At 52.9% G+C, this 25856-nt stretch overlaps 3 protein-coding genes and 1 non-coding gene across 7 annotated transcripts; 3 read left to right on the plus strand and 1 right to left on the minus strand.

Annotated features, from left to right (window-relative positions):
• The first annotated feature begins 52 nt into the window (after positions 1-52).
• On the plus strand, positions 53-126 carry TRNAI-GAU (transfer RNA isoleucine (anticodon GAU)). The gene has a single exon. It is a non-coding gene; the product is annotated as a tRNA-Ile (tRNA).
• Positions 127-2666: 2540 nt separating this feature from the next.
• FARSA (phenylalanyl-tRNA synthetase subunit alpha) lies at positions 2667-10937 on the minus strand. Of its 2 annotated transcripts, none has more exons than XM_063110943.1 (13): positions 10778-10937; positions 8544-8681; positions 8364-8462; positions 8171-8289; positions 7021-7113; positions 6807-6935; positions 6615-6730; positions 5036-5120; positions 4843-4942; positions 4578-4743; positions 4417-4494; positions 4137-4251; positions 2667-3056 (listed from the first exon to the last, which is right to left on the minus strand). In XM_063110943.1, the coding sequence occupies exons 1-13, from the start codon at positions 10922-10924 to the stop codon at positions 2927-2929; spliced, it is 1515 nt and encodes a 504-aa protein (XP_062967013.1). In that variant the 5' UTR covers positions 10925-10937; the 3' UTR covers positions 2667-2926. The 2 variants fall into 2 exon arrangements, with proteins under 2 accessions (XP_062967013.1, XP_062967012.1); XM_063110942.1 differs by having other exon boundaries at positions 4578-4746.
• Positions 10938-14133: 3196 nt separating this feature from the next.
• On the plus strand, positions 14134-18109 carry CALR (calreticulin). Its single transcript, XM_063110426.1, has 9 exons — positions 14134-14294; positions 14658-14759; positions 14951-15154; positions 15604-15698; positions 15788-15997; positions 16080-16193; positions 16283-16426; positions 17162-17254; positions 17345-18109. Exons 1-9 carry the CDS (start codon positions 14204-14206, stop codon positions 17546-17548), a joined length of 1257 nt encoding a protein of 418 aa, XP_062966496.1. The 5' UTR covers positions 14134-14203; the 3' UTR covers positions 17549-18109.
• A 1926-nt stretch (positions 18110-20035) lies between these two features.
• RAD23A (RAD23 homolog A, nucleotide excision repair protein) lies at positions 20036-25687 on the plus strand. 3 transcript variants are annotated; one of them, XM_063111217.1, is made up of 9 exons: positions 20036-20233; positions 21631-21792; positions 21961-22142; positions 22282-22337; positions 22470-22597; positions 22871-22949; positions 23091-23224; positions 24711-24810; positions 24961-25687. In XM_063111217.1, the coding sequence occupies exons 1-9, from the start codon at positions 20162-20164 to the stop codon at positions 25014-25016; spliced, it is 969 nt and encodes a 322-aa protein (XP_062967287.1). In that variant the 5' UTR covers positions 20036-20161; the 3' UTR covers positions 25017-25687. The 3 variants fall into 3 exon arrangements, with proteins under 3 accessions (XP_062967287.1, XP_062967285.1, XP_062967286.1); XM_063111215.1 differs by having other exon boundaries at positions 20037-20233; positions 24711-24875; XM_063111216.1 differs by having other exon boundaries at positions 20038-20233; positions 23094-23224; positions 24711-24875.
• Positions 25688-25856: the final 169 nt, after the last annotated feature.

Below are 25856 nucleotides of genomic sequence, written 5' to 3' on the forward strand. Positions count from 1 at the left end.
GAATGGGAGGAAATATTTGCAAAATATATATCTAAGAAAAAGCTTGGGGGCTGGCTGGTTAGCTCAGTTGGTTAGAGCGTGGTGCTGATAACACCAAGCTCCAGGGTTCAATCCCTGCACCGGCTAGCTGCCAAGGGAAAAAAGAAAAAAAGAATTTATATGCTGAATTTACAAGAACTCTTACAACTCAATAAAAAGACAATCCAATTTTAAAACGGGCAAAATATTTGAATAGGTGTGTGCAAAGGCTCTGAGGTGGTAGCGGCTCAGTGTGAGTAACCAGGAGGCCCTGGGTAGCAGGAGAGCAGGGATCTGGGGGAGGTAGTGGCGGGGGGGACAAAAGAATGAGCAGAGGCTGGGCGGCACAACTGAGGGCCAAGGTGAGGGTTTCGGATTTTATCCCAATTGACTGGGAAGGAGGTGGACCTCCTCTCTGGGACACCTGTCAGTGTCCATATGAGAAAGGGAGGTAGAAGGAACCTGGCTCACGTTGCTCAACCCCTTGTGCCAGGCTCTGTCCTGGGCCACACACTAAGGACACACATCTTGACACCTACACTCTGGAGAACAGGGGTTTGAGTCTGGACTATGCCTGTTACCAACCGGGTGATCATAAAACTGCCACACACTCTCAAAACCCATCCCTACTAGGGTGATAAAAAGCTAAAACATCAGTCTGTGATAAGGTTTTCAGGGATAAAACATCTGGCACATAGTAAGGGTTCATTAAATAGTGGGTAACATTAGTATTTTGCGGCAAAGGAAGAAGCTAAACAAAATGGATCTTCTCACAGCATTGGGTTTAAAGTTTTGAGGATGATCTACCCAGAAAAATCTGACTTGCTGTTAAGCATGGACGTGTGGAAGTGCGTGCATGTACACACACACACACACACACACACGATGATCTACCCAGAAAAATCTGACTTGCTGTTAAGCATGGACGTGTGGAAGTGCGTGCATGTACACACACACACACACACACACACACACACACACACACGATCTACCCAGAAAAATCTGACTTGCTGTTAAGCATGGACGTGTGGAAGTGCGTGCATGTACACACACACACACACACACACACACACACACACACACACACGATGATCTACCCAGAAAAATCTGACTTGCTGTTAAGCATGGGCGTGTGGAAGTGCGTGCATGTACACACACACATACACACACACACACAAAAGCAACCCATACGATGTAGAACTTTTATGGTGTAGTTTGTATAACTTTTGAAACGTGCAAAATGAAACCATGTCTTGTTAGAGTAACGCATATAAGTAGTAAAAATTTAAAATTATAACATAAGAATGATAAACACCAAATTTGGGAGTGAGTAACCTTAGCAGGGCGGGGACAAAAAGAAATAGGACAACCATAGAGGGCCTTCAAACTCATCCACCACATAGTTCTAAAAAGTGAAAAGATACAAAGCAAACACAGCCAGTGTTGATTTAACAAAACTGGGAGCAGATTCCTCGGGATCTCTTGTATTATGCTTTATATGCTTTTGAGCCTCCTCACTTTCCTTAATTTTGCCTCATGGCCTTTACCTGCCCCCATTTGTGTATTTATCTATTTAGCATTTGTCTCCCCTGGCCTCCAGAATGTCAGCTCCCCGAGGGCAAGCATCTGAGTCTGCTTTGCCCACTGCTGAGTTTTCATTCTCAAACAGTGCTGGCACTTAGGAGGTGCACATGTGTTCCACGAAAGAGCATTTTTCTGTATGCTTGAATTATTTAATTTGAAATGAAAATGTCTGACTGGGGACCCAGGACCAGCACTATCCGTGGCCTCAGCTAGGCAGAGCGGTGGTAGGCTTGTGGTTACGTGGAAACGATACATGTTGCCAAAAGTGTGCTAGCCCTAAAGACGAGGTGTGAACCACACAACGGCTGGGATTTGCTTTAACGTATTTCCACAAAAACATACGAGGGACAAAACTCAGGTGTGAGATCTGCTCACTGTTCAATGTGAACCCTGAGCTCATGGAGCTTTATCCTGCTCCTCTCTCTACTCCGGGCTCATTTGATCCTTACGAAAAAAAAATTGGGGGCCAGCCTGTGGCTCACTTGGGAGAGTGTGGTGCTGATAACACCAAAGCCACAGGTTCAGATCCCTATATAGGGATGGCTGGTTTGCTCACTTGGGAGAGTGTGGTGCTGATAACAACAAGGCCACAGGTTCAGATCCCTATATAAGCATGGCCGGTTAGCTCGCTTGGGAGAGCATGGTGCTGATGACACCAAATCAAGGGTTAAGATCCCCTTACTGGTCATCTTTTAAGAAAAAAAAAAAATTTTTTTTTTTAGAGGACAGCTCCCACCCCCCACCCCCATGTTCCCACTGGCTCCCAGGGCCCCAACAACCACCTTTGTCTCCACCTTCCAAATGTCCCCTTCACTAAAGCAGGAGGTTTCTGTTCCGTTCAGCTAGAAGAGAGCCGGCACCAGTAGTTGATCAGTAAATGCTCCATGGACATAGTCTTTCCCAGGGGATCTGGCTCAGGCCAGCTAGGATCTTTGAATATCCAAGACCCCCAACTCACCACCCCTCACACCTGGGGCTCCAGCAACTAATTTTTTCGCTATCAACTGGCACACTGAGCTGGAGGAACCCAACAGAACCCCTCACCCCTAAGGAAAGGCACCAGATGAGGGCAAATGCCCACTTTATTAGACAGCAGGTGGCCTGCAGGGCTCCCTATGGCCCACCCTCATAGGTGGACAGACCACAGAAGGAAACTGCTACCCACTCCCCTGCCCCTTGGATGGGTAGGGAAGAGGAAATACCAAGGGGAGGGGTGGCTGGCCTCACAGAGGCCTCATAAATATAAGGAGGTTACTGGCAAGGGATGCAAAGGAACTAGGCAGCAGGGACTCAGGGAGGGCAGGTGATCGGGGTGTGGCCCACGTCATGCAGTCTCCTGTGTCCTCGGCTCGGCATCCAGGCGGCACAAGGGACTGTCATACACCATCTGCAGGTTCACCTTGTGGCCCACCAGCTCCCGGATATTGTTGATGCCATATTTGATCATCGTTGGGCTTGGGGGTAAGGGGACAGAGTTTAACACTAGGTCAGGTCCTGTTCTCTGCTCAGAATCCTCCATGGCTCCCACCTTGCTCAGAGTAAAAGCCAAAGGCCTCCTCATGATCCACAAGGCCCTGGACTGTCTGCCTTGTCACCTCCCTGCCCTCACCTCCTCTCACTCTGCCCCTTCACCGACTTCCTCCAGCCACACTGGCCTCATTGCTGTTCTCCAAACACACCAGGCCCAGTCCAGCCTCAGGGCCTTTGCACTAGCTGTGCCTTCTGTCTGGAACGCCCTTCCCTGGATATTCTCACAGCTCACCCCTTCATCCACCTCCAGGCTTTGCTCAGATGCCACCTCCTCTGTGAAGCCTTCCTTGACTACCTAATCTCCTTAGCGCTTGATGGAGTTTGGATGTGTTGTCCCCTCCAAAACTCATGTAGAGATTTGATCTCCAATGTGGCAGTGTTAGAAACTAATTGAGTCATGGGGGCGGATCCCTCATGAATGGATTAATGCTCTCCCTGGGGGAGGAGGGGTAGTGAGTGAGTTCTCACTCTATTAGTTCCCGCGAGACCTGATTGTTTAAAGGACCCCGGCACCTCCTCTCTCTTGCTCTCTCTTGCTTCCTCTCACCATGTGATCTGCTTGTACCTGCCAGCTGCCTGCCATTTTTCCTCCATGAGTAGAAGCAGCCTGAGGCCCATGCCAGATGCAGCTGTCCCAGAATCATAAGCCAAATAAACCTATTTTCCTTATAAATTATCCAGTCTCAGGTAGTTCTGTTACAGCAACACAAAATGGACTAAAACAGCACTCTCTGCTTCACTTTCTCTATAGATTTTACTAGTTGAATTTACTCGTCTTTCTTCTAGTTATCATCCTTTTCCCTCCACCAGAATCCCAGCTTCACAGAGGCAGGGAGGTATGCTACCACGTTTGTGCACAGGGCCGGGTATAGAGCAGGTGCTTACTAATAAACCTTTGTCAAATGAATGAGTGAATCAATGAATGAAGAGATGGTGCTGAAGCTCCACAGTCCCCCATGCCTGGCGAGGCAGCCAGACCCCGGAGTTCCTCCCCGGACACTCACCGCTCCAGAGAGAGGCCCCAGGCGATGACTGATACGTTCTCGGGGAGCCCCATGGGCAGAAGCATTTCGGGACGGAAGACCCCAGAATTCCCGACCTCCACCCATTTCTTCAGGCCTGTGGGGGTGGGAGAGTGAAGATGGAGCAGCATGTATGGGTGGTGCTGGGCCTGGTGGTGAGCTTGGGAGATGGGGTATCAGCTTGGCAGTGAGGGAGACCCAGGTCAATCCATGGGGAGCCTGAGACCACCTTCCATACCCTAGTACCGGGTTCCAACCTGACCTTGGTGGTAGCTGAACACTTCCATGCTGGGCTCCGTGTAGGGGTTGTAAGCTGGCTTGAAACGCAGCTGGGTGATACCTGGGGGGTGGAGGATAAGTCTGGTGACCCAGGCACCCTCCCACCACCCCACCAAGCCCACCTGCCCTGGCCAGCCTGCTCACCCAGCTTGGTGAAGAACTCCCGCAGCACACCCATGAGGTGACCCAGGGTGAGGCCATGGTCAGCCACAACGCCTTCGATCTGGTGGAACTCAGCCAGGTGCGTGGCATCCAGAGTCTCGTTCCGGAACACGCGGTCAATGGAGAAGTACTTGGCTGGTGTGAAGGGCTTCTGGGGAGCAGGGGTGACAGCCAGGCCCAGCCCGGGTGTGGGTCAGGAAGTCTGTATGACAGCCCCCCAAGCCCCACTGCCCAGGCCAAGCCGCACCTTCTGGGCAAGGCGGTAGAGGGCACGGGCGCTGGCAGACGTGGTGTGTGTGCGCAGCAGGTTTTTCCTGGCCTCGTCTAGCTTCCAGTTGTACTTGTACCTTCAAGAAGAAAGGCGGGAAGTCCGTGCTGTGGCCCTCGGGCTTCCACCTCCTTCCCTCCCGTAATCCCCCACAGTCAAAGTCCTTCCTCACCCCTGTGAGCCATAGCCGCCCTGAGAGTGGATCCGCTTGACCCGCTGGACGTAGTCCATTGGGAGCTGCAGGGCCTCGGCTGGATCTGGGCGGGACAGAGCATCATCTGGTCAGTCACGGGCATTTCTCAAATAGCCCCTACATGGATAGTGGTGATGTGACATGTGCAGCCTCCACTCTTTCCCCAATAGTAGTCAGAGGGCACCTGGGACGCCTAAGTCAGTTACACCCCTCCTCTGCCCAGAACCCTCCACAGCTCCCACCTCCCTCAGAGGAAAAGCCCAAGTCCTCCTGTGGCTCTGTTCCGTCACCTCCTCCCATTCCTACCACCTCTCCAGTTGCTGGGCCTCACAGATGACCTGTGAGCACACCAGGCACATTCCAGCCTTAGGGCTTTGCACTGGCCATTTCCTCTGCCTGGAAATTTCTTTCTCCAAATATGGCTCCCTCCCTCATCTCCTTCAGTCTTTGCTTAAACAAAGACTAATTTAAATTAACAGCCACACCACCCTCTCCCCGCGACCCCCCCCCCACAATTTCCCCTGTTGAACTTACCATTCCCCATCCCACTACACAGCTTGCTCAAGATTTAACACACCTCCCCAACCAGGATACAGGTCTCCCTAGCGCAAGGACTTCTGTCCTGTCCATGGCTGTGACCCAGGTGTTAAAAGAGACCTTGGCGCACAGGACAGGCTCAAAGAGCATCGTTGCACGAATGTGCAAATTCTTAAGATCCCCTTCCAAAGACACAATTTTGGTGCTCCTGAAAAGCCTGGGGTCGAATCCCATCTCCAGAACTTACAAGCTGTGTGACCCCAGGCAAGTGACATTCCCTCTCTATGCCTCAGTTTCCTCATTTGTAAAAAGAAGCTAACAGTACTACTTCTTGTAGTTGGCAAGATTAGAACAGCGACTAGTGTGTAATGAGTGCTTAGTCAGTTTTGGGTGCCACGAGATGATGACAAGAATGAAGTTGCTCCTAGCCAGGTAATGGGCACCCAGTGACCTTGCCAGCCCTCCTGGTGGGGTAGACAACAACCACTGCGGGAAGCCATTCAATTTCAGACAGCACTGAGTACAGTGAAAGAAAGAAAGAACCGGGACACAAGAATGAAGACTAGGGGTGAGGGGCTCTTGTAGCACTGGTGGTGACATGAGAGGAAGTTGGATTCCACAGCTGCCTTGAAGATCTCTCTAGAAGACATTCTCAGTGGAAGGCACAGCATGGGCAAAGGCCCTGAGGCAGACACAGCACTGTTATGTTCAGAGGACCAGAATGAAGGCTAACAGCAGTGGAAGGAGATCACAGAGGTTGATGGGACCAGCTCCCACAGGCCTTGCTGGCCACACTGAGGATGGGATTTATTTTTTTCTATTTATTTATTTTTTTGGTGGCTCGCCAGTAAGGGGATCCAAACCCGTGTCCTTGGTGTGATAAGGCTGAGCGCTAAGTAACTAGCTAACCAGCCAGCCCCCAGGGCTTTATTTTGTAAAATGGGATGCCTAACCCCTAAAAGTTCTGCCCAGGCCTGGCACCTCCCATGTCATCCCAGCCAGGACCTCAGGGCTGACCCACCTCGCAGGAAAAAGGTGTCATGCTGGTCGCGCGCTGGGTGCTGCTGGGGCTGGAAGAGTGCGTCAAAGTTCCAGAAGGAGCTCTCGATGAAGTTATCAGTTGGCATCTCAGTGAACCTGGTGGGAGATGCGGCCTGACTGCCCTGCTTGTACCCAGTGGCTATGCCAGTCCCGCCCCTCGCCCCATGCTCACCCCATCTCCAGGAAGATCTGGCGGAACTGGGAGCGGACCTTGAGCAGGGGGTGCAGGTGGCCGCTGTCAGGGAGGACACCACGGGCCAAGAAGTTGTAGGGCTTGAAGGGCCGGTCACGCCAGGAGCCACTGTGGGGGGATTTGAGATGCACAGGCCTGGTGAGGGATGCCCACCCCCCACCTGCCCCCCACCCTGGGGCACACCCCTACCTACCTGGAGATCATCTCCGGGCTCAGCTCTGCCTCCTGCTTGGAGATGCTGGTGCTGAAGGCACTGCCTTTGCTCACCCAGTATGTCTTCAGGGTCCTGTGGCCAGAGGAATGAAGGTGATGCCGCTTGCTGTCACCTCCTCCAAAAGGCTTTCCTTGATCTCTCATCTGATGCTGATCCCAACACTGCCCACCAAGTCATTCTGCTTTATTTTCTCCCTAGCATTTACCACCACTCAAAATTCTCTTATGTGGCCACCTCCTATTTCCCTGTGTCCACTCACTTATTCATTCAACAAACACTTATCGAGAACTTAATATGTACCAGGGTCAGTTTAAGGCACTAAGTACACAGCTGGGAACCATAGTATTAGGTAAAATCTAGAGGGTTTATTCTGTGCCAGGCTCTATTCCACTAAAGTATTCTACAACCTGGTAGGTAGGGGCCATTCTATAGATGAGGAAACTGAGGCTGGGAAAGGCCAGGCGACTTGGCTAAGGTCACTGAGCTAGTAAGTGGCAGAGCCCAGATTTCAATCAGGCAGCCAGCCTGGCCAGATAGCTAACTTGAGAGAGCATGGTGCTGGACACACCAGGGTCAAGGGTTTGGATCCCTGTACTGGCCAGCCACCAAAAAAATAAATAAATAAAATCAAGTAGCCCAGTTGCAGTCTCTGTTCTCTATGCCACTCTGTCTGCTCACTGGGGACATCAGCCCTGCAAGAGCAAAGCCTCCAGCCCATCCAAGTCCCAGGAGCCTGTCTGGTGCCCATTCATTCAGCTTCAGACAGGGCTAAGGACCGTGAAGGAGATGATCAGGGTATGAGGGATGGATACTGGCAGTGAGGGGCTTGTGTGGAACTCGAGGGGAAAAAGGGGTGTCAGAGTAGGCTCTTTAAGGTGACACATGAGCAGAGGTTTGATGCCAAAGCCTGCCTTAAAGATCGGTGTGAAGATATTTCTCAGCGGAAGATGAATCATGGGCAAAGGCCCTGAGGCTGGCATGTGTGCTTGACAATCACAGTGTAAAAGGGCTGGGAGGAGACTAGCAGCACCCTCAGCATGGTGTGGATAGGACAGCTCCCACCCACCTTCCCACCATAGTGCCACACAGTGATGGTGGCCTGAGCCTGCAGGTAGCACTGCCCACTCACACTTCAGTCAGCAGCTTCCTCTTCCTGAGCTCGCTCCTCTCCTTCTCTCCCAGCTTCTCGGCCTGTCCTCCCCGGACCAGCTGGAGCCGCCCCTGCACCTCATCCTCCATGCTGTCCACCTGCCACGATGAGGGGTGTGAGGGCCAGGGGCCCATCCACCTGTCCACCTGCCCGCCCGCCTGCAGGGACTCACCACTCGGAACACCCGGGGCCCATCAGCTGCGCTCTTATCCACACGGATCCACTTATTGGACATGGCCTTGCTGAAGCCCACTTTGCCACTGGGCAGTCGCTGGAGGAGTGAGGCTGCAGTGAGTGGGGCATGAGGACCACCTTCACCCAATCACTTCCCCCCTTGCCCGCAGACCCCTACCATGAGCTCGCTCTGGGCGAGGCCCTCCGGAGGGATGCTGCGAAACACACGGGCCTCATGGCTGCCCTCCCGGGCAATCTCCTCACCCTCAGCAGTGAGCTCCCAGCGCTTGGTGGAGCGAAGTTCAGCCTCAATGACCTGGAGGGAAATGGGGACAATAGAGAGGGGGATGGTTCAGAGTCAGTCATCCCATTTGCTGCAGCACTGGGGCTGAGGTTTAAAGCACAGCCTCTGAAGCTGGCTTCATGTCCCAGCTGTGCCACTTTCCAGCTAGATGATCCCAAGGGAAGCATTTCCTCTTGCTGAGTCTCCACTTCCCTTATGTAACATTGATACAATAATAATAATAATGACTATGATAGTTCACACCTCCCAGGGTGAGATAAAGTACTAAGTACATTGCCTGGCAGAGAAAAAAATCTTACTATCACTTTTGAACCTGATGAGAGATTTTACTTATTTATTTTTTTTGGTCACTGGCCAGCACGGGGATCCAAACTCTTGACTTTGGTGTTATCAGCACTGCGCTCTAACCAACTGAGCCAGCCCCTGTTGACAGATTTTAAGTTCTCAGATTAGCTGATTTGTCTCTACATTCACATCTCAGTGCCCAGAGTGTTAGAGAAGGAAGCAAGAACCTGAGGCTCCAAGATGAGGATGGGTCCAGGGTCATGCAGACAGGGACAAGGCTAGGTGGGGTTCACAAGTCCTCACTCCTCCTTTGTTCTAATCCAGCTCTGTTCCTCACTCACTGTGAGCTCAGGAAAGTTGCTTAATCTCCCGAGTGACTTTTCTTCTCCGTAAGAGAAAGGTCTGATGGGCTCCCCTCAGAGGGTTTTGAAGAGTAAGTGAATCAACGCACAGAAAAGAACAGAGTGCTCAATGTGCGACAAATGCTGCACAAATTCTAACTACTGTTGTTATTTTTGTTATCTTTGCCATCATCGTTATGAGATTAAGCCAAATTAAATTATCATTATTAATACTAGGGTCTAGGGTTCGATCCCTGTACCGGCCAGCTGCCAAAAAAAAAAAAAAGGTCATTATTTAATCCTCAGTGACCTATGTGACCTACACATATGTCAATTTCAGACTGATTACCCCCCACACCATAGCTTCACTCTCTCCTTTGCAGTGAAGACCTCGGCACTGGCAATCCAAGTGCCTAATTTCATATCTGGGTTCACCAACCACTTCCAGTGACACTGAAAAGTTACTGACCAGTGCTGAGCATCAGCTGTCATAGCTGCAAAATGGGGATAATAACAGAGTCATCACCCTAGGCTTACAGCAAGAACTGAACAAGTGAAGCTGAGATCAGAATGGGTCATGGAATGTGAGTTCGATAAATAAACAGTCCAGACCTGTTTTCTAAATGCTTGCCTCAGGGATCCAGCCTCCTGGGCGGCCCATGGGCCCCTCAACATTCTCCTCCTGTACTTCCATCACCCTCCACTTTCCCAAGTTGGAAAGCTCGGCTTCATAGGTGCTCCCCCTGCCTTGTCCTGAATCTCAGGTCATGCTCCCCACCCCCAATTCCAGCTGCCTCCCCACAGTCAGACACCATGCCCTCTAGCTTGGGGATGTGCCAGCCTTTAACTTCATCCTCTAGCTTCCAGTCCTGCCCGTTAATCCTTCCCAAAGGAGATGTAGAAAGCACACATATCTGACCTGCTCCAGCTCCTGCTACGGCGCCCCAGTTCTCCTATGAGATCAAGACCTACAAAGCCTTGCAATTCTAGCTGTTCTGCAATTCCACCTGTCATCCCGTTAACCACCCATCATTCATCCCTAAAATACCATGGCTTTCCTCCACAGTGCATAGATTCGACTCAGCTGTCACCTCCACTGGGCCACTCTCCCTGATCCCCAAGGTTAGGTCAGCTGTCACCGGTGGATTCCTTGGGTTTTCCCCATAATTCTGATCGCTTGAGCACGTCCCTATTAGACCAAAACCTCCGTAAGAGCAGTGACCGTGCCTTTCTTGTCCACCAACGTACACCTTCCCCCCACCCCCTGCTGATCATGCCTCAATGGACGTTTATTGCATGAGGAACATCCGGGCGCCCGGGCCCTCACTCGTAACAGACTCCCCGCCTGCTCCTCCCAGGGTAGACTCAGATACAATTACCCCTAACCAGGCCTGAGGCAGTTTGTCCTGGAGGCAGGGCTCTTCTGGCAAAGGAACTGCAGGTGCAAAAGCCAGGCGGCCCGGCATCACGGGCCCGGCTCACCTCGCCCAGCGTCTGCAGGCTCTTCACGGCGCCCACCACTGCCTGGTGCTCCACGCCCAGCTCGGCCGCCAGCTCCGCGCTATCCAGACCGCCGTCGGCCGCCTCCAGCCGCCGCAGCAGCAGCTCCGCTACAGGACCATCCACCATGGCTGCTCGCAGCGCGCTCGGCGTGTCTTGGTGCGGGGCCAGAGCAACCGGAACCGGAACCGGCGCCCGGGAGCGTGTGCCGCCATCTTGAGCGTGGCGGGCCATGCTGCAGTGCTCAGGGCGCCGCCATCTTGAGGGCGTCAACTAAGCCTCAACGGGTGGAAGGGACTCAGGCCCCACCTCCGCCCTTACTGCACTAAGGTCTGCTGGCCGACTAGAGAGGTAAAATTGATGTCCTCAAGGTCAGAAGCACGGTTTTGTTTTGAGTTTCATCCAGTCCCACCTCCAGTGGGTTGTGTGACCTTGGACATCACCCTCTGGCCCTGAGCTCTTTGCCCTTTTGGGATTTTCCCTTGCCCTGGAGCAGGGCGGTGGGTGATCTGCAGAGATGGTCATTCAGTGGATGTTAACTACTTTTACATTTTCAAAGGCAGTCTGGGTAGGGACTCACCTAGTAATAGTTATAATCAAGGTGGCAGCTTACCGGTGTGGACTACCTCCTATGTGCCCGACCCAGTGCTAAGTGCTTCAGGTATATAATTTCATTTCACCTCAACACTTTACTGATATAACGCCCACTTCACAGATTAGAAAACTGAGGCTCAGAGGGTGTTGTACCTTGCCCAAGGTTCTACAGGGAATTGGTGGAAATGAGGTAAAAAATTATAAACTCTCCAGATTCCACCCCCCTCCATGCTCTGAGAAGATCAATGTCAGAGCAATAATGCTAATGTAGGTTAGCCCTGTCCTATAGAGATATGATATGAGACAGAAATGTAATTTTAAATTTTCTAGTAGCAACATGAAAAAAGAAACCGGTGGAAATAACTTTGAGAATTTACATAACTTATTATGTCCAGATTGATTTTTCAAGACTGCTAATGAAATATTTTCCGTTCTTTTCTCATACTAAATAGTCAAAATCTGATGTGTATTTTACACCTACAGCATATCTCCGTTCAGACCAGCCACATTTCTGACATTTTTTTTTTTTTTTTTTTTTTGGCGGCTGGCCAGTGAGGGGATCCGTACCCTTGACCTTGATGTTATAACACCAGGCTGTAACCAGCTAAGCTAACCGGTCAGCCCTCAGCCACATTTCAAATGATCACTGGTCACTTGGCCAGTGGCGACTATGTTAGACAGCTTAGGTAGATTCTAATCCCAAATCTATCATTTATGTCACTCAACCAGATCGCTTAGTTTTTCTGTGCCTCAGTTTCCTCGTCCAAATGGAGATTATATGAGCCCAGGTTATTGTGAGAATTACATGATATAGTGTGCATACATGTACGCAGTACTTGCTAATACTAAATTGAGTATGGACCATGTGTCAGGCACTCATAAACAGAACACATTTACTCATTGAATACCACAATTATTATTTGAGCCTGTAAAATGGCGTTACTAATAACCCCAAATCCTGACCCTCCAATGAGGTCCTGTATTCAGGATACATCTCTCAAAGTCCCTTTTCTCCTCAGCGTCAAAGCACTTTCGCCATTTTCGTGTACTTAATTCCCACAAGAGTCCTTCCTTCCTTCAGTCACAAGCAGTTTTTTTTTTTTTTTAAGATGACCGGTAAGGGGATCTTAACCCTTGACTTGGTGTTGTCAGCACCATGCTCAGCCAGTGAGCGAACCGGCCATCCCTATATGGGATCCGAACCCGGGGCCTTGGTGTTATCAGTACTAAACTCTCCTGAGTGAGCCACGGGCCGGCCCACAAGCAAGTAGTTTTTAAGCCTGTTCCGTGTCAGGTGCTGCAGGAGACATTGGGGGATGGAGAGGTGAACAAGATCCACAGTGTCTACTCTCAGGCAGGAAGCACCAAGCCCTCATGTGCATGCTACACGACGGGAGGGAATGTGGAAGTGGCATGCCTGGGGTGTTCTCCCTGGACTTGGACATCCTCGTGAGCGGGGCCAGGCTAGGCAATACTGGATACTGCCTGAAGTAAGGGGCAGAACCCCGGCTTCCCCAATACTCCTCATTCCTTCCCTTTTCTTAGTCTCTACCACTGGCCCCCCTCCCCACCCTATTGCCAGGATTCCCCACCTCCCTTGCTTCCGCAGTCCACTCCCGTGTTCCCAGCTCCAGGGCCCATTTGCTCAAAGTCTGGAAAACCCCCAGCTGTCCTTCCTCCTTCCTATGGCAGGGAGGCAGGGAGCTGGTGTCCGTCACGTGCCTCTGGCTTCAGAAGACTCTAGACCCAGGGGTCCTGCCCATCTCCCTGGGACCTTATCTTCCCGACCATCTGTGTCTTTTTCTCCTCCTCAAACGGAACCCCCTGCCTTCTCGGCTATAGCCGTTTAATTGCAAAAGCCAGGCCGTTTGTGGGAGACCACAGGCAGCGACCCCTTTCATTTACGGGCTGAGAGGAGAGAGTAAGGGGAGGCGGCAAACAGAGGAATAACCCCGCCCCTACCCTAGAAGTCACAGCCTATAGTCACCTCTTCGAGCCTGCTGCGCTTCCTTCCCTCTGTCCCCAGACAGCCCTAAAAGCTTCTTCTAGGGAGCAGCTAGCTTCTGTGACTTCAGAGAGGCCAAGCGACATGTCCAGGTTACACAGCAGCAATCTGACAGGCTGCCAGGACACAAGGGGGCGGAAGGAGGAGAGGTACGGCATTCTTTCCACTGGCCTGCTTGGCTGTGGCATCGGGGTGCCGCGAAGCCCCAGGCCCCCAGCCTCAGAGTCATGGTGTCCTCTGCCCCACGCTGGAGAGGGATCTCGCTGGGGTGCCAAGTGTAAGATAGAAAGTGGCTAGGAAAGCCTTGCCCAGTACTCCATGCACAGGGGACGGGAGGGGGCGAAGCCGGAGCAAGGTCCGAGTCCCGCACGGTTACACCTGCGCTCCCGCGGGTTCTTTAAACGTCCAAACGGAAAGACGCGGGGGAGGGCGGGGTCGGGCTGAGGTCTGGTCATGTGATCTGGCCTGGGGGGCTCGCGGCCCCCACCCCTCAAGAGGGCGTCCCCCACAACGCGTGGTCGACCCTCATTGGCCGGTGGTGAGGCCAATAGAAATTGGCCATCTGGGAACCCAGCGTTCCGAGGTACAGCTTAACATGCTGAGCTGGCAAGGGCCCAATGGAAAGAGACCGCCATGGCTATAGACCAATGATCAAGCGTGGTGGGCGGGCCCAGAGGCTGGGTCAAGTTGGTTTGAGAGGCGAGTGGATATAAAAATACGCGGTCGGCGGCGGCGTCTGTCCGTACTGCAGAGGTGCTGCCTGAGGATCGTTTTAAAGGGCCCGCGTGCCGCCGCCCCCTCGGCTCGCCATGGTCCTGCCTGTGCCGCTGCTGCTCGGCCTCCTTGGCTTGGCTGTCGCCGAACCCACCGTCTATTTCAAGGAGCAGTTTCTGGACGGAGGTAAGGCCTGGTCCCGCCTTGGTACCGCCCCGACGACGGGTCTGGCCTCCCAGCCTTGATATGCGTTGTCGCCTGTAATTACCGCTTAGAGGGCCAACACAGTGGTCCCCCGGGGACTAGAGCCACGGGCGATCCCTTTTCTCCGTCTCTGGGGAGCGTGGAGGACGCAGCCGCCTCCCACGGCGGGAGTTAGGGTTCGCCCGAGGATCTCTTAAGCCGCCCGAGATGTCAAACTAGAGGTTGGGGTGGGGAGAGCTGGGGGATCTCTTTCCCTGCCCTCCGCAGCTTATGGCTTCTGGCAGATGTTGGGAGGGGACGGGGAGATCGGCACGGCCGCGCTGACCGGTCACTCTGACTCCCTAGACGGGTGGACTAACCGCTGGATCGATTCCAAACACAAGTCAGATTTTGGCAAATTCGTGCTCAGTTCCGGCAAGTTCTACGGTGATCAGGAGAAAGATAAAGGTGAGAGCCTGGGAATAGGTCCTCAGACCCAAGAGGACTTCCTGGTGGAAGCTGTAGTTAGCACACAGAGCATGGCCATCCCCCAGGAGCATGGCGGGTGGGGGTGGGGGTGGGGGGGTCGTCTGTATTTCCAGGTCTAGAGTTCCCGGTGGTCAGAGCCCAACCGTGACTTCACTGTTGTCCCCTCCCAGGGTTGCAGACCAGCCAGGATGCGCGCTTTTATGCCCTGTCGGCCAGATTCGAGCCCTTCAGCAACAAGGGCCAGACACTGGTGGTGCAGTTTACAGTGAAGCACGAGCAGAATATCGACTGTGGGGGCGGCTACGTGAAGCTGTTTCCCGATAGCTTGGACCAGACCGATATGCATGGAGACTCAGAATACAACATTATGTTTGGTGAGGGGCCCTACCCTGGTACTTATCTCTGTCCTGTTAGTTGGTGGGAGACTGAAATTCCGTGGGTTCCTTATAATCCAGAAGGGTGATCTTGATTGCCTAGGAAGCACTCAATCATCAGGCTTTTCTGTGGAGGGGTAACTGAGGGGATAGATCACAGTTAGCAAAAATGGCATGATTGTGGATTTGGACTGTTAATTTGTGTGATCCTATGTAGATGGTTTCCAATTTTACAAACAAGGATATTGAGTTCTAGGGAGTAGGTTTTTATTTTATTTTCTTAAGGCTCCACCTACAATCCCTTAAGGATAGACTCAGGGTCTGAATCTCATTTTTTCAGTTATGAAAGACCTGAGATGAAGAACTAGGTCTTCCTTTTGTAAAGAGGGGTGGGGGCCTCCCAATAGTTGGCAGTCTCTGACTCCTAAATGCATCTGCTCTCCACCTAGGCCCTGACATCTGTGGCCCTGGCACCAAGAAGGTTCATGTCATCTTCAACTATAAGGGCAAGAACGTGCTGATCAACAAGGACATCCGTTGCAAGGTGTGCCTGGGGGTGATGACAAATGGCTGTCATGGGAGGCTCAGAGGCCAGTCTGGTGGGCGGGGCCACTCACCTCCTGCCTTCTTCAGGATGATGAATTTACACACCTGTACACGCTGATTGTGCGGCCAGACAACACCTATGAAGTGAAGATTGACAACAGCCAGGTGGAGTCAGGCTCCTTGGAGGATGATTGGGACTTCTTGCCACCCAAAAAGATAAAGGATCCTGATGCTGCAAAGCCGGAAGACTGGGACGAGCGGCCCAAGATTGATGACCCCACAGACTCCAAGCCTGAGGTTGGGGCATGGGCAGGGGCTGTCCACCACGGAGGGTGTGGAGGACAGCTAGTCTGACTCTGACCTTCTCATATACCCCCAGGACTGGGACAAGCCCGAGCACATCCCTGACCCTGATGCTAAGAAGCCCGAGGACTGGGATGAAGAGATGGATGGAGAGTGGGAACCGCCAGTCATTCAGAACCCTGAGTACAAGGTGAGCTTGAGGCTCTGAGTAGGGCTGGGCCTCACAGTGGGGAGCGCACCACCCTTTGCCCACCTTTCAGTTCCCTTCTACCTCCACAGGGCGAGTGGAAGCCCCGGCAGATCGACAACCCAGATTACAAGGGCACATGGATCCACCCAGAAATAGACAACCCTGAGTATTCTCCTGATGCCAATATCTATGCATATGACAACTTTGCTGTGCTGGGCCTAGATCTCTGGCAGGTGAGTCACAGAGGGAAGAGGAGGATTCCTAGGGAATCTCTAGTGCACAGAGTGTCCCAAGGGGAAAGGAACAGGGTAGGATTCAACCCCAGGCAGGTCTGACTCCAAAATGTATTTTCATGAAGCATTTCCTGGTCTGTGTGGCATCCCCACAGCACCCCCTTTGAAGTTCAACTTATTATGTGCCAGGTACTTCCCAAGTACTTTTATCTGAATCAACTTAACTTTCCCCAACAACAGTGAAAGGGGTCTGATAATCCAGATAGAAAGTTAGCTGGCTGGGCTGGCCGGTTACTCATTTGGTTAGAGCATGATGCTGCTAACACCAAGGTCAAGGGTTTGGATTTCCCTACTGGTCAGCCACTCAAAAAAAAAAAAGAAAGTTATCTGGGACTGAAGTTATGTTTGTTTTGGTCACTGATGTACCTTTTGTATGTAGTTCCTGGCATGTAGTAGGTACCTGAAAAAATTCATGAGCTAGGGAGTGAGTCCCTATCTTACAGGTGAGAAAACTGAGGAGAGAGAAGTGAAGTCAGTAACCCAAGGTCATATGGGCATGGGATGGCAGAGCTGGGGTTTGAACCCAGGCAGGGTGGCCCTCTTACACTTTTTTTTTTTTTTTTTTTGACTGCAGTGTCTGGAGCACGTAGTAGTTACCACAATGTGGGTGGAAGCCCTGTCCAAAGCCAGGGCTATTGGGTGCCACCTGTGACCACCTGTCCATTCATTCCTCAGGTCAAGTCTGGTACCATTTTTGACAACTTCCTCATCACCAATGACGAGGCACACGCTGAGGAATTTGGCAATCAGACGTGGGGCGTCACAAAGGTGGGGCCAGGGGAATCGGTCCTGATTTGGGGGGCAGGCAGGGCTGGCAGGCAAGGGCCAGGTGCTGAGGCATGTGGTCTGTGCGTGCAGGCAGCCGAAAAGCAAATGAAGGACAAGCAGGACGAGGAGCAGAGGCTTAAAGAGGAGGAGGAGGACAAAAAACGCAAGGAGGATGAGGAAGAGGAGGCCGAGGACAAGGAGGACGAGGAGGACAAAGATGAGGACGAAGAGGATGAGGAGGACAAGGAGGAGGAGGAGGAGGACACCCCTGGCCAGGCCAAGGATGAGCTGTAGAGGCCGCACCACCCGCCTCCAGGGCTGGACTGAGGCCTGAGCGCGCCGCTGCAGAGCCGGCCGCGCCAAATAATGTCTCTATGAGACTCGAGAACTTTCATTTTTTTCCAGGCGGGTTCAGATATGGGGTGGATTTTGGTTTTGTTTCCCCCCCCCCCTTTTTTTTAATTGGTGTTTTGTCTTTGCTTCTCCATCAACCCTCACTCTTGGTTCTCATCTTTCTTCATCAACATCTTTTCCTTGCTCCATCTCCTTCTCTCCCAGGATCCATTAGCTAGCCTCCAACCTGGGGCAGGGGTGTGGAGGAGAAGCCCCAGGCCTGAGATTCCATCTGTTCTCCTTCCTGTAGCCCAGAGGGGGGGCAGAAGAAGGGGGGTGGCATCTCCAGCCCCCCCAGCACTGAGGAAGAACGGGGCTCTCTTCCCATTCTGTCTCCCCCTTTCTCCCCTGCCCCCGGGACTGGGCCACTTCTGGATGGGGCGGGGCAGCAGGTTCCAGCTGGGCTCACACTGAGAATGTAAGAACTAAAAACAAAATTTCTATTAAATTAAGTTTTGTGTCTCCCTCCTGTGTCTCCTTCTGGGGTAGGATGGACATCGGGGAACCAAAGGTGGCCTATTTGGGGGTAGTAGCTCCTGCATAAGTCTTATTTTTCAGCTTCTGAAGAGTTGACTGTTCCACAAGATTACAGGGGCCCTTATTTACCCCATACCCCCAAAACGAGTGGGAGAAGGAATGTTATAAGTATGGCTGTAAATACTCCACATATTAACTCACTTGAGTCCTTAAACACCAAATTAGTGAGTTTTGGTTCTAGTGCCAGTCCACTTGATGTGGAGACAGGTCCAGAACTTGGTGAGTGGGCAGGGATTTGAACCCACATCCTAGCCACTAACTCATACTATACATTTTTTTTTTTTTTGAAAAGATGACTGGTAAGGGGATCTTAACCCTCGACACCATGCTCAGCCAGTGAGCGAACCAGCCATCCCTATACAGGATTCGAACCCGTGGCCTTGGTGTTATCAGCACCACACTCTCCCGCGTGAGCCACAGGCTGGCCCTATACTATACATTTTAGACAGCCATGTGTACATCCTGTCTATTTGAAGCAATACTATGATGATTGAGCAATTTCATACATTAATACACGCCAGTGGTGTTAAAAGCAATTAATCCATTTATAATCAAGGCGATAGGCTCAGAGATGGTATTTAACTTGCCCAAGGACCTGTGGTCTTCAGGGCCAAATGGGGAAAGAAGTGGACCCAAAAGAGGGAGCAGAGGGGGAAGGCCTGGGCATACCTCTTGGGGTTCAGCTACTTAAAGTCCATTGGGAGGGCTGGAGATAGGGAGGGAGTCTGTCTCTTCATGGGGGACAGAGAAGTAAGAAGCCCTCAACTAGCCCTGGCCTGAGCCTGGCCAACTGGTGGGAGCTTCTAAGCTCAGGGCAGGCATTGGAGGGAGAAGCAGCAGGAGTTGAAGTTGGGCATTGGGTTGAGGCTTTGGGTGACTGGTTCCTAGCTTGGCTGAGTACTTGGATAGAAACAGAAGACCAAGTTTGGAGGCAGGTAATGGTCGGTTCAGAACATAGGAATGTTGCTACAGCCTCTCTGGCCTCCCTACCTCCAGTCACCACTCCTACACTGCAACTAACCAGGAGATCAAGCCTAACCCCACCTCTGTCCAGTCCTCTAAAGCAGCCTCTTCAGTTTTGGTGAACCACTTTCCCACTCCTTGCTTTTGCAACTTTTTCATGCTTCCATTCCCTCAGGAGTCCTCTGGCCCAGGCTGATCCCCTCCGGGTGCCCCCAGGAGTGGTGCATCCAGAGAGAGTTTATGGAGACAGTGTGTATTCAATATGGGCAGGCCTTGAAAGGTAACGTCTCCGTTAAACTTCTGGGGTCAGGCTGGGTGGGGATAGTGAGTTGAACAAAGCAGTCGGAGAAGCAGCAGCAAAGGTGGGAGACCTAAGAACTAGAACTGTAGATTCATTTCAAAAATCCAGATCTTCTTCAAGAATACATGAATGAGGCCATTTTAAAAAAACCTTTCATTAATTGTTGGTGATCTTTCAGGTATCACTGCCAGTCTGCATGACTTCCACCTTGAGGGCTAAACAGGATTCCTGCTCTGGGGTGGTCAGATCAGAATAAAATTCATTTGGAATAAAAAGTGTGAACAATGCTTTTATCGGAGGAAGTACAAATGTCTGTAACAACTACATGAGAGATTTTGTTCACGTTACCAACAAACTCACTTGCCCGTTAAAGTGGAGAGACGAGCCATTTGGCGGCCACATGACGTCACCGCTAACGGGCATGGCGTCACTCGAAAAGCTACGTGACGGGTGTGCGCGCAGAGCAAGAAGCCCCCTCCCCTCCCGCAAAACAAAGTTTAGTCTGCGCATGCCTGGGCCAAGGGCGGGCTTGTGCGCATGAAAAGGCGGAGGGGGGGGGGGACGCGCACAGGTCACGTGCGCTGATGGTCAGCGCGCGCATCTCCTGCCCCGGAAGCGGTCGGCGCGCGGCGCGGCTGGGCGCTAAGATGGCGGCGGCGTGAGTTGCATGTTGTGTGAGGATCCAGGGGCCGCCGCGTCGCTCGGGCCCCGCCATGGCCGTCACCATCACGCTGAAAACGCTGCAGCAGCAGACCTTCAAGATCCGTATGGAGCCTGACGAGACGGTGCGGGCCGGGCCGGAGCCTGGGGGCGGGAGCGACGGGTGCCGGGAGTGGGTGGGGGCGGGGAGGCCTGGATCCCAACGTGAGAGGAGGGGAGGACGGCGCGGGCCGGGCCGAGGCCGAGCCGGGCTCACCCCCCCAACCTGCCCGACTTTCCCGGATCCCCCCGATGGTCCCCTGCCCAGTCCCCGGCGGCTCGGGCGGCGCTCCTGGGCCGGTCTCCGGGCGAGGCCCCACCCCCGGGGCGCCCGCCAGGACCCGGCTCCGATGTCAGCGCTCTTGCAAGGCGCGGGAGCCGCTGGCTCGGATCCCCTGCCGGGTCGCGGTCGCCGGGTCGGGGACGGGGGATCCGCGTTCCCAGTTTTGCAGGCGTATCCTCGGAACGGTGGTGGCTGAATCTGGGAGTAATGACCAGGAGATGTCGAGTGGTGACGACGGCGATAATGATAATAAACGGTGTCAATCTTAATAGTTTCAGTGGTCTGTGTTTGTTAGCCGTTTATTCTTTGGCAGTCACTGGGCGTTTTAGTGTTATTTTGCCGATCTGCAAAGCGGACTTGTCATTTGGGAACCTTCCCAGTTTTACAGATGTGGAAATCTCCGGGCTGAGGAACTTTGCCAGTCACATACAGCATGTAATGGCAGAGGGGGGGGATTTCAAATTCGATTCTGCCTCATGTGAGAGCCCCCGGTCTAAACGTTATGCTGCGTTTTTAGCTGAAAGGAGAATTAGGACCTAATTCAAACATATTGATTGTTTAACTGTGTACTTAGCACAACTACCCCATGAGGGATGCGAAGTCCACTTTTTGTAGGAAAGGAAGCAGACTCAGATTTTTTGATCAGCCCAAATGTTTGACTGGGCAAGTTGCTTAACCTCTCTGTGCTTCAAATATAAAGTGAGGCCAATGCTGTCTATTCCATTTGGTTACTATGAGGCCTTAAAAGCATGGTACATATGCAATAGTACTATCAACGTAGAATTTTCTCAGTAAACAACGACTACTACCAAGGTCACTACTGTGGAATGGAGGACCCTCCTATTTCCTCTTTATAATGTTTTGTTTCTCATTGTATCTTGTATCGTCTGATGTACGTATTTGTTTTTTTTCTCATATTAGTGTCCTCTCCAGGAGAGCAGGGACTTGTGTTGAGTCTTGCTCCCTGCTGTGGCCTCCGAGCCTAAGACAGCCTCAGTGCCTAAAACAGCACCTGGCACATGATAGGTGTTCAGTAAATACTCTGTTGAATGGCAGGATGATGGAACAAATTCAAGTCTAGCTTACTTGACTGTAATGTTTAGCCTCTCTACCATCAGGGCTTGTGGTCTCTCCCCACTAAACTAGAAAGGAAGAGAGAATCTTGGGGTTTGCAATGACTGACTGTACCTGTTCTTCCAGGTGAAAGTGCTAAAGGAAAAGATAGAAGCTGAGAAGGGTCGGGATGCTTTCCCCGTGGCTGGACAGAAACTCATCTATGCTGGCAAGATCCTGAGTGATGATGTCCCCATCAGGGACTATCGCATTGATGAGAAGAATTTTGTGGTTGTCATGGTAACCAAGGTGGGTGAAGTGTGCTGGCTGAGAGGATGAGTGGATTAGCTGGGGAGCTGGCCATGAGCCTGAGTGCCCAGGAGAGATTAGCTGTGTACTGGGTGGGGCCACAATGGGGCGGGATGTTGGGGCTCGATAGGAATGCTGATGCCAGCTCCCTTTTTCTCACTGTCACAGGCCAAAGCTGGTCAGGTTACCTCAGCACCCCCAGAGGCTTCACCCACTGCTGCCCCAGAGTCCTCCACATCCTTTCCTCCAGCCCCTGCATCAGGCATGTCTCATCCCCCACCTACCACCGGAGAGGACAAGAGCCCATCCGAGGAATCAGCCCCCACGACGTCTCCAGAGTCCTTGTCAGGGTAAGGCAGGGTGCAGCAGCCTCAACTTGGGCCCTGTCCTCCCAGCACATTCCAGCACCCACATATGTGGTCCCACACACCTGGGGGGAGGGCAGGCCACCAGAAGCCAGGGTCCGATTTCTCTCTCTTGGATTTGCAGCTCTGTTCCCTCTTCAGGTAGCAGCGGGCGAGAGGAAGACGCGGCCTCCACGCTAGGTGGGTGGGTTGTCCCAAGGCAGAGGCAACTGAGTGCCCCAGCCATCAGCTGGGCCTTGTCTGCTTGTGGGAGGGCCTGGGAGCTGTCCTTTCCTCCCCCTGGTGACCCAGCTCTTGCTGCTCCCTTCACAGTGACTGGCTCAGAGTATGAGACGATGTTGACGGAGATCATGTCCATGGGTTATGAGCGGGAGCGGGTCGTGGCTGCCCTGAGAGCCAGCTACAACAACCCTCACCGAGCCGTGGAATATCTGCTCACGGTGAGGTGGGGCCGCGACCTCCCTGGGAGGCCTCAAGAGAGTCTTTTGGCCTCACTGTCCTGATGGGTGGTGGTTGGGGGAGGCAAAAACCTGCCCCTCTGCCTTTGGGCCGTGCTTCCAACCACTAAAGCCTTCCCACAGGAGACTGGACATGCGTGGTGGGTGGGCCTGAAGAAGGCAGGGCCGAGGCCTTGTCTTTCTCCTGCCAACGCAGGGCATGCAGGGGAGACAGTGGGAGGTCTGTGCAGTAGAACTAAACAGGACCCCTTACAGGGTATTCCTGGGAGCCCCGAGCCAGAGCATGGTTCTGTCCAGGAAAGCCAGGTGTCTGAGCAGCCAGCCACAGAAGCAGGTGAGTGAGTGGGGAGGTATGTATGTGGGGTATTTGTTCTCAAGGCACCTGACTCCTCTTGTCCCCCACTCCTTCTCCTCTCCCACACAACATTCCTGGGAGCCCAGCATGACATCTGAGCACACCCCTTCCTGATGCCAGCAGGAGAGAACCCCCTGGAGTTCCTGCGGGACCAGCCCCAGTTCCAGAACATGCGGCAGGTGATTCAGCAGAACCCGGCGCTGCTGCCCGCTCTGCTTCAGCAGCTGGGTCAGGAGAACCCTCAGCTTTTGCAGGTGCGGCCCCAGGGGCAGAGGCAGCCAGGGCAGGCACCATTTCCCCTTCCCTGTGGGTACCACAACCCTGCAACCTGTTGACCCACACTGACCACCCTATGAGGGGTGGGTGCTGTTGACATCAACCTGCCCCCACAGAGGAAGACCCCAGAGGCATGCAGTTGGTGGCATGTGTGTCTGCCACCAGCCTCTGGGTCCTGAGCTCTTTGGCTCTGGCTCAGTTCTACATACAGCTGGCGCTTCGTAAATGTCTATAAGGCAGTGCCCAGAACAGCTGTACCCCAGTTGGCTCTGGGACTACTGTGCTTGGGAAGGCCCCCTCCTGCCCTTGAAGGTTCACAGGCAGAGGGACAGTGGCCCCCTGGGTGTGAGCAGGGAGGAGTGATTGCCCGGAAGAGTGAAGCAGGTTGTTCTGGGTCCTCTGGGAAGCGCCCACCTGTCCTACCTTAGGACCTGCCATTTGCTGCTTTTCCCCTTCTCAGTCCCTCCTGCTCATCTCTGTTCCTTATCTGTCCTCTGTCCTCCTCTCATTTTGTCCTGGGGCCTGGAGTCTGTCTGGTGGCCTCTGAACCTGTGTAACCAGCCTAGACTTCTGAATGCCTTGCTCATCTGTCTGACTTGATGTCTCCATGAAAGTGCTAGTTTCAAGACTTCTTAGACTTCAGAACACACCCTTCTCCAAGTCCTCCTGTCTCTGTGAGGACCAGCCTGTGGTTTCTGGGGTCCATCACCTGTCCTATCTGCTCCATTTCCACTAAGCCGAGTTCCTGTACCATGCCTCCATGGCTGCCCCTCCACCCAGCCAGCTCCCTGCAGCCTCCTCCCAGGCCACACTTCTGCCTAGTCCCCACAGTCCATTTCCCACCAGGATCGAGGCTACTGAAAAGACACTTTTTTCTTTAACATGAAAGTTGTCAGATATGCACAAAAGTAGAAAGAGTGGTACCAGAACCTCCAGACACTGAACACCCAGATGAGTTAGTCTTTCTAGTAGGTCCACAGATCGTGTCTTTTCCTTGGTTAATCGTCACCACCATGGCTTCCCACTGCACTAGAGGAAAGTGGGTTTGGCTCCAGCCTCCCACTCAGATCTCATCTTCTGCCTCCTCATCCTTCCCTTCCTGTTCACACTGTTCTCACCACATGAGTCTCCTGTTTCTAGGATTTGCCAGATGCTTCCAACTCCGGGCCTTTGCACTTGCTGTTTGCTCTACCTGGAGGAAACCCTCCCCTCCGTCAGGTCCCTCTCTTCTGGCCCTCTGTGTCTTTCCTACACATCTGCAGGTGTCTGGTCTGTTCATTTGCTTGCTTATAGCCCATTTCCCCACCTTGGCACGTTAGTCCACCAGGACAGGGCCCTCTGTTGCTGTGTTTGGCCAGAATAGTTGCTTACTGACTGAATGAAGAAATAAGGGCTGTGATGGAGGACCTGGGGGAAGGGGACAAGGGCCATGGGTCACCACCCCTTCCCCTCTCTCTCCCACAGCAAATTAGCCGGCACCAGGAGCAGTTCATCCAGATGCTGAACGAACCCCCTGGGGAGCTGGCGGACATCTCGGACGTGGAGGGTGAGGTGGGTGCCATAGGCGAAGAGGCCCCACAGATGAACTACATCCAGGTGACACCGCAGGAGAAAGAAGCTATAGAGAGGGTAAGAGGCCTGGCTGAGGGACAACTCCGCTGCTGGCAGCAGAGCCCCCAACTCCACCCGCTCACACCTGCCTATCTTCCCACAGTTGAAGGCCCTGGGCTTCCCAGAGAGCCTGGTGATACAGGCCTACTTCGCGTGTGAGAAAAACGAGAACTTGGCTGCCAACTTCCTTCTGAGTCAGAACTTTGATGACGAGTGAGGCCAGGAGGCCAGGCTGCCCACGACCCCCACCCCACCCCACTCCACAAAAGTTTTATAAAAGAAAAAATTATATATATATTCATGTTTATTTAAGAAGTGGAAAAAAAATCAAAAACCTTAAAAAAAAAAAAAAATCACTCCAGCTTCCCACCCTCCCAAAGCGGCTCCCATTCCCATCTTGGTCTGAGAAGACCCAGGCCAGACAGCTGTCCCCCCATCCTCCTCCCCAGCCCAGCCTGCTCAAAGGAGCTGGCAGGACTGGAGGCGACAGATGGGCCCCTCTTGGCCTCTGTCCCAGCCCCCTGCAGCCAGATGGAGAGGCGGCTGCTTGTTTCCCCATCCCCCGAAGAGCCCCTGAGGACCCCCCTCACCCCGTCCTTTTCTAGGATGAGGGGAAGCTGGAGCCCCAAACTTTGATCCTCCATTGGAGTGGCCCAAATCTTTCCATCTGGGGTGAGCTCTGTGAGGCCCACGCCCCCCTCCCCAGTCTGGCCTAGGCCTCCAGCCTGGGGAAGGGATAAAATCAGCTCTGGAGATCAAGGCCACCCCCACCCCAGAAAAGAACCGTGTCTCTGATAAAGGTTTTGAAGTGAATAAAGTTTTAAAACCAGCTCTATGGTCTGTGTCTGCTGGAGCTTCCCACACCAGCTTGTCTGCGTCTAGGTCTAGCTGGGCACCAGCAATGCTGAGGATGGGGGGAGGGGTCTGTTGGTCCCTGCAGATTGGGGCCCAGTGTCCCCTCCCCCTTGAAGCCATGTCATTCCCAGGCAGTGGGCCCCA

The sequence above is a fragment of the Cynocephalus volans genome, chromosome 10 (assembly GCF_027409185.1).
Source record: "Cynocephalus volans isolate mCynVol1 chromosome 10, mCynVol1.pri, whole genome shotgun sequence".
NCBI classification, from domain to species: Eukaryota; Metazoa; Chordata; class Mammalia; order Dermoptera; family Cynocephalidae; genus Cynocephalus; species Cynocephalus volans.